The 10,153-nt window shown below is 37.0% G+C and overlaps 2 protein-coding genes across 2 annotated transcripts; both read right to left on the reverse strand.

Moving 5' to 3' along the window:
• Positions 1 to 2,024: 2,024 nt before the first annotated feature.
• On the reverse strand, positions 2,025 to 3,548 carry LOC149007786 (uncharacterized). The gene has a single exon (XM_089167156.1). It carries the CDS (start codon positions 3,546 to 3,548, stop codon positions 2,025 to 2,027), a length of 1,524 nt encoding a protein of 507 aa, XP_089023282.1.
• Positions 3,549 to 4,207: 659 nt separating this feature from the next.
• LOC149007787 (uncharacterized) lies at positions 4,208 to 4,994 on the reverse strand. The gene is made up of 2 exons (XM_089167157.1): positions 4,654 to 4,994; positions 4,208 to 4,397 (listed from the first exon to the last, which is right to left on the reverse strand). The coding sequence occupies exons 1-2, from the start codon at positions 4,992 to 4,994 to the stop codon at positions 4,208 to 4,210; spliced, it is 531 nt and encodes a 176-aa protein (XP_089023283.1).
• Positions 4,995 to 10,153: the final 5,159 nt, after the last annotated feature.

Below are 10,153 nucleotides of genomic sequence, written 5' to 3' on the forward strand. Positions count from 1 at the left end.
CTAAGTGTCATATATTTTTGTATATCACTTAGTAAGCCACCTTCCCATACTATATGTTGCAAATTTTCATTAAATTTTATAATAAAATTTGCAAAACAAACTAAATCATCTGCTTTTTTATCTGGAATCATCTTTAGATGGAGCAAATTATCAATCATTCCATTAACCATTAGACGTTGCTGTTGAGTCCTAATGGCCTTGGGTACCCTGATACATCTTGGCATGTTTCTTTGTAAAAGATATCGAAAGATTAATGTGATTGTCCCTTTTGTATAATCATGAAGAGTAAATTTGACAAAATAATACTAATTTAGTAGAAGTTGGGGTATAACAATCATGTTTTAATCACAATGAAGAGATGATACCCATGTTCATCATTTCGAAATAGCATTATTACAAACCACTTCTGCAGTGTATATCATTATAGAACAGTATGCAATGATGAAAAAGTGTAACATATTAGTAATTGATCATTATATGTTTGAATAAATGACACATGAATGAGACTATCAGAATTAATTAAATTGTAGGGACAATTGTTCGAAGGCTATCATAGTAATGAACGTAAATTAGTTGTAGTAACAGAGGAATTGTTAATCAGGCCGAAGATGTATTTTTCATAATATAATGTATATGAATGATAAAATTTATTATTTGAACATAATTTATCCTGCACCAATTAAATTGGTTTGTTTGCAATGTTTTTAAGAATTGTCTTATTTCGTAATAGAATTGTAGTGTTGTTTGATTGTTTGTGTTCAGTTTAACATCAGCTCTTTGTTTAGTGGTTTTATTTATAGATACATTGTGAAGAAGACGCAATTGTTCGTACAGTTAATTTTTAATGTTGTTGCTTCGTTTGGTTAATTTATTTTCTTTTCTTTGTAGTTTGAAAAGTAGATGAATGAAGTTTGAGTGGTGGGTGCAGGAAGGGAAAGTTAGTGGATGGAGAGAAGAGAGAACCAGGTAAGAACTAGGTAAGGAAGCGAATTGAAGAGATGAAGATGATGGAGATGATTTAATAACCATGTAAGAAATGGATGCAGTGGGAGAAGAGATATTATAAGCATTATGATTGTGACGTCCATCTCATTAAAACAAGGGGAAGTTTGTCTCTGGGCTTGGTAGCTGTTGTTAGCTCAGTGTTCTGCAGTGCACAATCATGGTTGGCTTACATTTGATGGAGATGATGAAGTCGATCTCATAAGAGATTCAGTTGTCTTTGATAAATATTATATTCTTGTATTACGGTTTACAGGTTAGGGTGTGTGAATTAAATGTATTAATTACTAAAGGTATGCCTCCGCTATAGATGGAGTTGTTAGATGGTCATAGGGAACATTTTTAAAATCTTTCTAAATTCCAATTTACATTTTTAAAGTTGATCAGTTATGCTATAAATATGGAATCAAAATTAACTATTCATTTACCATATGTTGATTATGGATTTGTAGATCCTATTGGAAGCATTTGGATTTGAACCCCCAAAAGTTCCACTTTGTGTTTTGTAAAATTTAATAATCCTAACATTTCTTTTGATGTTTAGCTAATGACATTGCAATTAAGAAAATGTGAAGTTGCAAAAAGAAGGTTTATTACTCATAAACACATCCAAAATGGTTTTGGAATATTGGTTATTGATAAATAACTTATTCAATGGGCTAATCTGCGTAAGACACAATAACCACAGAGGAAGGAAGAATGTAGGTTACAGATACCTTTTACATTTGAGATCGGCAGTTTAGGCATTTTAGAGATGGTTTTCCACCGTTTTGCAAAGTAAATCTGCCAGTCATGCTATAATGATAGCTGTTGGAGTAGTTGGGTGAAGTTCCATTTTAGTGATAATTGTTATTTGTGTTGTTCTCCATGTCTGCTGGTTAGTGGTCTCCGAGAAGTAACGGTTGTTGTCGTGGTTCCCTGCATCCAAATCGAAGATGTGTTGGTTAAGTTTTCTGCTTGTTAATATTGTTCTCTAGAACTTGTTACATTTGGGTTTGGGGGTTGTTGTTTGAATAAGAAACTTACTGAACTGGTAGTAAGACCTCTTTGTAAACCACGTTCTTCGTGCAACGTTTGTCCTCCTTTCTTCCAGTTGATTTATTTAGTAAGACCTTTGTTGTTGTCATGGAGATACCTCTTGAGAGTGCAACATATAGTTGTCCATGTGAGAATACTGGTTGGGGTAGATAAATCCCTACGTATGGAATTGTCTGTCCTTGGGATTTGTTTATAGTCATTGCAAAACATAGCCTTACAGGAAATTGTTCTCTTCGTAAATGGAATGGGTACCCTTCATTTTCAGCCAGGCATAATGGTATTCTTGGTAGGGGCACAAGAGTGCTTGTAAATCGGCCCGTTGTAATCTCAGCTAGTATTAAATTAGGCCTGAAGTCTCGGCAGATTAATCTTGTGCTGTTGCATTCCCCATGTGCTGGATCCAGATTGCGGAGCAGCATTATTGGGCAGTTTCTCTTGAGGACCAATTTATGTGGAGGAAGGCCATTAGGAGCTAGTGAGTTTAGGAACTCTTGTGGGTATTGTGTTTCTGCATCATCCGCCGCTGTGTCAAAGCTGTAGTATATTATTGCATCACCTGGGAATTGGTGAATAAGTTTCTCATTTATCCAATCGACCAATTCATTTTTGTTTGCTAAGATTGCTCGATTCTTAATGTATGTGATTGACTGTGCATCATGTTGCAATGACGGGAACATTACTTTTATTAGCTCATCTTCACCTAAGGCTTCTTCTGAATGTTGTACCAGCATCTCATTTGGTATGTTAATTAGGCCATCTGAATTACTTCCTTCCCCATTTCCCACCCTCAATAGGAAGTTGCTAAAGTTTGGGTCTGTTCTTGCTCTCATGTTAGTTTGAAGTTGTATCTTCATCATCTTGTGCCACAAATATGACTTCACTAAGCTTGCATCCACTTGTTCTGCTTTGGTAGCCCGAGGTACTACTGGTAGTACTTGTCGAAAATCCCCTCCGAAAACAATTGTTTTCCCTTCAAAAGTGTCTTTGCTGCCCAAAATGTCTTGAAATGTCCGCTCTACTGCTTCTATTGCCTGTCGCTTAGCCATTGGTGCTTCATCCCAAATAATTAGCTTTGGTTGACGAATCAACTCTGTTGTGCTGCTTTGTCTAGAGAAGCTACACATATTTGTACCATTGATATTTATGGGTATTTTAAATCTTGAGTGTGTTGTTCTACCCCCTGGCATTATAGCAGCAGCTACTCCTGATGTCACAGTTGCTAGAGCAATTTGTCCCTTTGATCTTATGGTTGCTAGTAGAGCTCTATATAAGTAAGATTTCCCTGTGCCTCCTGGACCATCGATGAAGAAGATGGCATGCTTATTGTGTTCCACATGCTGTAGAATTAATGTATAAGCTACCTTTTGTTCATAGTTTAGTTTTTGGGGAGCTTCATAGTCTTCTACTGGTATTTGTATAGCATATTCATCTCTGATTTCCTTTTCCTTGTCTTCGGTAGCTTGTTCTTTGAACAATGGGAGGTCATAGTCTTTAATGTTTTTGCCCATGTTTGTAGGTGGTTGCATATATCTTTGTACGCTAGCATGATGTGGTTAGGCAAGACATTCTGATTCTTATAGTCCTCAAACATAGCTTCTATGTTTACATCCCATAACCTCCTGACATTTGCTGGTTCACAGTACACAAGTATCAGTGCATAAAGCTTTCGAATTACTCTTGGCATCTGGAAATGTGTTGCTTCTTTAAGACATTCCGATATTGCATCATCACTTTTAAGAAGACCTCTTCTTTGGGCTGCCTCTTTAAAGCTATGATATTCTATGCCGTTGATGCATAGGAGGTCTTGGAATGAGGTGGGGCCTTTGATGTGATTTAGGAGTAGCCTTAGATAGAATCGTTCGTCTTCTATAGGATTGGCTGAATTGATACGACCAATTGATTCTTGTAGCTTCCTTGGTGACCAACATTTGCCTTGTTTGTTCCACACATAGTGCTTGGGTATGTCTTTGTAGAGAAGCTGCCTTGCTACTTCAGAGATTTTATTAAGGTTGAAGAACTCCGTAAGCATTGTTTTGGTAGTGTTATCTGACTGAATAACATTATGTAGGTTATTGTTTCCCCAGTAACATACCATTTGTTTATTTGGTAAATGTAACTGCAAGTTCATAACATGAGGATACATCTCATTTAAGTTGAACTCAAAGATTCACCATATTGCTTCTTGTGCAAAGACCCATCTTCCATCTCTGAATTGGCTGATTTCATCCACTTGGTTGTCCCCGTTCTCATTTATCATTGTGAATGTTATCCTATCATGACCCTTATACACATATTTGTAGAGATATTTCACTGCCTTCAGTCCAGAGCAAATTTCCACGTTGATGTGACAATCATATCTTGTAAGAAGGTATGGAATATAGGGGACTACCCACCTATTATTCAACATTTTCCTGCGTACCCTCTCTTGTGTCCCAGTATTTCTTCTCCTGTATATGGGGTATAAGTCTTGTCCTTGGATTGTGTGCTCTGTGAATGGACAGGGATACTGATTTTGGCATACTTTAGTTTCTCATACATGCATTCCTGTTGTTTAGAACTCCACATGGGTCGTGCATCATGTGTTTGATGACTTTATTGTATAAGTCTGGGTACCTATCTTTTTCTGGTATCTCTGCCGACACAATTGTATCAAATTGATCGAAACTTGTGAGCTTGTAATCCTTCTGTAGGATCACTAATATGTGTGCATGTGGTAGACCCCTTTTCTTGAACTCTATAACATGAACATGTGCTGCGACTTTCCCCAACACTGATTTCTTGAAGACTTGATCTTTGAAGTCTTGTAGCTTGGCTCGATAACCCTTGCTTGTAAGATCGGGCTGGTCTTGTGGAAGTTGTCCTTGGTGCAATTCTTCTAATATTTCTTTCCATTCAGGGTTGCATGTCATAGTAATGAAGAGATCCGGCTTTCCAAACTGTTGTACTAAGGCCATCGCGTCGAAATACCTTTTCCGCATATCTCTTGGGCCTCCAATAAAAGATGTTGGTAGGACAATTCTTTTCCCTACTTGTTCTCCTCTTGTCTCTCCGGCTAAAATGCTATCTACCATTCCTTGGTAAAGTTCAGCACGAATATTTGTTTGTCTTGAACGGTAGTAATCCAATCTTGTTGCTTCTATTTTTATGTACATGTCAATGACGAATTGATGCAGTAGACGCCCTGTATGTAGAAGAATTGAATGGTTTGCATCATTGATCTATAGCTTTTGGCAATAGTAAGGTCTTGGTGATACCATGTTTCTTCTATTCACATTAAATCTTGCATTTCAGAATAGAAAGCTATTAATCTGTATCTCTTAAGTTGGTGTCATTTTGGCACTCCTCCCTTATAATTCATACCTTCGTTGTCATCATTTTCGCTATTGAATAATGCTTTTTTTGTACTTATCTCATTTTCTACTGCATAGGTTTGACAAATTTTCTTGATTTTTCTATGCCAACCTACTTCTCCATTTGGGAATAGCAATGGGTATTCTAAGGCGTCATAACAACCATAGTAATGTCACACTTGATGTGTCTTCCCTGACTAGCCATGGATAATGATGTCGCATTTCTGATGTGTGTTTGGGTTGTTCCCTTCTTCCCATATTGCTCTTGGTCCATTGTTGGTGCATTGTATACTCTCTGGTCCATTTGTACGTCGCTTCTGATCATTATCTCATGGCTCTCCAATGACGGTACGTCCTTGAGGCTTCTAAAAAACTTGCTATAAGGGTTGGTATGAAGTATCCACATTAGCTTTTGTACCATTGGCTCCTTGAGATGGGATGATTCTATAATTTTCATTCTGTTGTCCAATTCATGATCGGTGTCATAAAAGTACAACTGCAAGTAACGTGGCCTGTTGTCGCTATGAATGGCAATTGGGGGCAGCTCATGGTACACTTGCCCTTGGGCTCTGAATGTGTAAACGCCTTGTTTTGCATTTGCCAGTTGCTTGTCAAGACGTACCCCAAAGGATGTGAATGAAAATATGCTATTATATGCTCGTATGTATCTTCTTTAGTTGGGGATGTGAATAGCTAGTATAGCTCGTCTGGAACTCTTGTTGGTGGTAGAATCACAGTCCCATTTGAGCATCAGAATGAAGGTGGCTCATGTTCTAATTTTTGGGACCCACAATATGTGCATTTTTCAACTCTTTGTAACACATGTAACTTTGAGCATTGAGGTTCCATATCTGTAGTGTAATAGAAAGTTTGTTAATATGTTGGTTTCATTTATGAGTATTTTGTTCGGAATGTATATAACACATTTCATATAGTTCTTGGTCTTACTATCTTCTAGTATAGGTTGTTGTGTGGTTTTCCCCAGGTTTATTTGCACTCTAATGGTTTTCGTCATCTCGGCTTTGAGCAACCACTTTTCCCTGTGCTTCACAGTTCCTGAGTGTTGATCTGTTTTTAATAACTGAGTTAATTACTTATTTGTTTCCTACATTAAAAAGTTGTTATTCAAATATACAATTGTATGATTGGTTCAACCTTCATTTGTATGTGGTTGATCAATGATTTGCAAACCTTGCCCTCTCTGTTGTAATTCTTGCCTCCTTCGCCTTTTGTTTTAGTTTACCCTTTGTTTTTGGGCTGTTGTCAGCGGAGTCCTGGTGGGCATTTTTGGTTTGGTCTATTATTCTACTCCTGTGTGAAGAATGAGTGCTTTATTCATGTGTGCAGAATGAGTAGCAACATTTAGTTATACAGGTAGCAGTGCAGAATGAGTATTTTATTCACATATGCAGAAAGAGTAGTTGCATTTATTTATACAGGTTGTGCAGAGTGTGTGGTTTATTGATGTGTACAACAAGAGTAGAAGTCTTTATTTCTATCTGTATTGATATTATAAACTGTGAGTTGTTGGTTGTTACTTGTAGTGTGTTGTTGGCTTCCGTTTTTTGTAATTGCATTACTAAAGCAAGTCTCTTAAATTCCAGTGTGTTTTGTTTGTTTTTGACTTCTGTTGTTGTTTTGGTCGCTGGGATTGTGAGATGTTGTACCTGTAATGAATTTATCAAAATTGTATTTTAATGAATTCATGGATGAACAGATTATAGATGTAATTGCAAAGTGAGATGTAAAGTGTGTGTTCATTTGGCCTTCAACATACATAGGAAGAAGTTTGTTTGTGTGTTACCTTCTGAGACGTTGGTTTGGTGCTGTTTTCGTTTTTTGCTTTTGAATTTTTTGCTTTCTTTGAGTTTTTGTCTCTGCGGATGTGGGTGCATCAGTGACATTCGGTGTTGTTATTCCTAGTTTGATAGGCATGTGTCTGGTCTTCATTTGTAGAGGTGCCGTTATGGAGGGTCGTTTCTTTATGTATGTTTATGGTGGTCTTGATTGAATGAACGGTTGTTCATGGGTTCAGTGTCTGGTTTTTTTGGATTTTTTATATTTTAGTTATTGTCATTGTTAGTGTTTTAACCTGATTGTATGATGTTTGCTTTTAATTATATTAAGTAATGGTGGTTTTTAGATAATTGGAAGTGAGTGTTGCAAATCGTAATGGCCGCTTTCACGTTTTGGGCCTTCAATGTTGCATGTTTGTTTAATGGCGGTTTACATGTAGTCGGAAGTGACAGTTGCTAGTTTTGGAGTGGTTTTTTTGAATTTCTAACTTAATCTTTAGTCTTTGAAGATGTGTTATTTTATTCTTTAGTGGTATTCCGTGTATTTTTTCTAATTATTTAGGGTTGCAAGGTTCCCTTTCTTGTTTCTTTTCCTTTGTCTTATTCTAATTTTGTTGTACCGTGGGCTAAAGAGCTATGATAGTGATAGTGTGAGATTACTTGAGTTGCGTGTTTTTTATTTCTTTTGTTTGTTAGTTATTCTTGAACCGGGTATGAGTTGTTTCCTTTTCCACTCTGTATTCTTTGTTGATTTAGGGTTTTTTGCATGTTTGTTTCCAGTGGTGGGCTCTTGGTCTTCGAATGAGTCAGGCTATTCGGTGATTCAAGGTGTAGGTCACACGCAAAGGATCTTTGCTCACTCTTTCCGGTGCCGGCGCTAGGTTTTTTTTTTTTTTTTTTTTTTTTAATATCTTTTTGAATCCGCAATGGTAAGCACCCGTGATTGTAAGCCAGCTGAGGAGGGAAAGACATGAATTTAGCAGTTGTTGCAAACGTGGAAAGCTGCTTGCTAAGAAGCCGTGTTGGGGCACGCTTGGTTGCTTGTGACGATAGTGGTGTGTTGTAATCTCGGCCTGATTCTCTTCTTCAACGTTTGTGTTTTAAACAAGGTAAGCCCAAGGTAAGGTTAATTCGTGTTTCAGTAATACATCCAATATGTTGTGAGTTTGTTAGTATTTTTGGGGTTTTTAACAGCTCACTTTTGGTGTGAGTTTGTTAGTATTTTTCCACCCAGTCTTCTTTGTTGATTTAGGGGTTTTTTTGCATCTTTCTTACCGGCGGTAGGCTCTTAATCTTCGAATGAGTCAGCCTATCCGGTGGTTCAGGGCCTAGGTCAAGCGCAATGGAACTTTCTCAATTAATTGGACAAACCATTAGGCGATCCTTCAAACCCATGAGTGAGGCTTAACCAGAACTCTCATGTGAATTGAACACCCTTTATCCTTTAGAAAGTTTAAAAGCATAGATATCTGAACACGCTTTACAACCTCTATCACATAGTTTCTCCCGTCAACTCATCTATGTATTTCAGGTACCTTGGTTCCTTGCTTCACTTCTTCTAGAAATTTCTTCTGAACTTCCTTATGGCTTTTCCTTAAGTTCCCATAGTGACTGAATCGAATCCACAAGTCACTTGCATAGAATTTCTTTCACTGTCAGATGCTTTTCACATTGACTTTGCTACATATGTGCCGCTTGTTTACAACAATTGCTCTCTTTGTTTATCAACCATTAGAAATTGGCTTGATGTAATTCTATTTTTGTATTGGACTGTCAATTTTTTACAATAACCAGAACTTCTCTTGTTCTCATGTGAATTTAATACCAGAGGAAGCTCGAATAGGACTTCATCAATACATGTTCAATGTTCAACTTTAGTATTAATAGACTGTATTACATTCACTTGAGCTCTTATTCTGTCTCTTCCCACTATTTGTACATGTGAGTTTGAGATGAACATGGAACAACGGTAGATAAGAACGGCAAAGCACGTTACAATGTTAAGGCAGCTAAGGGTTGTTTCATGCTAGCCATGAATGAAATTGATAAACTACAGCCAGATTTTTCAATGATTCTAATTAATAGCTCCATATTTTCAATTCTTTGATTCCACCATCTTGGACAAGTAGGATGCTTGTGAAGGACATTAGGTAACTTTTCAGAAATTGGAGCTACAATGTTAGAGTCACACCCAATTGCAAGAAATAAACTTGGTGGGTAGATTATCGAGCAACAATTAAATGAAGCATGAGCAAATTTCTTCCCTGGAGGTAACGATGGAGAATTATCTGCACCAAGTCTAGTACAAATACGACCCAAAAAAACTACTACTTGAAGTGAGATCAATTTTAATAGCTGACTATTGGAGTTGGAATCACTTTCTACACCTGGGTTACTCATTTATATTAATTCTACATTTCTTTGTTGCAAGTGGAGAAGATAAGTCATTCTTATATATTTTATCTTCCATTGTGTTGTTGCCAATAGAGAAGATAAGAGCTGCTTTTTCTGCGTTTGCATTTTTCCCCCCTCCTCCTCTCTCTGTTATTTGAATGGTATAAATTTGAAGTTTGATGATGAAGTAGATATTATTCCCACTTGGAGGATTGTGTTAGTTGCTGAATATTGAAGCATGAGCATATTTCTTTCCTGGAGGTAGCGATGGAGAATTATCCCCATACAATCAATCATACTGGTCTCTTCTTTTGGAATTTCTCTTCTATCTTAAATTTATTGTTGATTGTCTCATTTGAATTGGTGGACTAACATGAAATGTAATTCATCTTAATACATTACTCGAGTGCCTTGTCTTTAGTTGCACTGTTTATTTTCCGTTCACCTACACTATATATAGACGTATCTCATGTAAACAATGCGATAGGCTCAGCTATGCAGGGGCATATTTATAGGTTGACTCAAACTAATTGAGACCTCGGTCCATTTGGTTTTCTTATTCAATTGGATTTT

Source organism: Hakea prostrata, chromosome 8, assembly GCF_041222555.1.
Source record: "Hakea prostrata isolate BN-2017 chromosome 8, UWA_Hpros_2, whole genome shotgun sequence".
Taxonomy (NCBI): domain Eukaryota; kingdom Viridiplantae; phylum Streptophyta; class Magnoliopsida; order Proteales; family Proteaceae; genus Hakea; species Hakea prostrata.

Coding starts and splice junctions, on each gene's coding strand:
- LOC149007787 (XM_089167157.1), bottom strand. CDS start 4,994: ATGGCCTTAGTACAACAGTTTGGAAAGCCGGATCTCTTCATTACTATG. Junction 4,398..4,653: donor GAGATACCAGAAAAAGATAG/GTACCCAGACTT, acceptor CCTTCTTACAAG/ATATGATTGTCACATCAACG.
- LOC149007786 (XM_089167156.1), bottom strand. CDS start 3,548: ATGGGCAAAAACATTAAAGACTATGACCTCCCATTGTTCAAAGAACAA.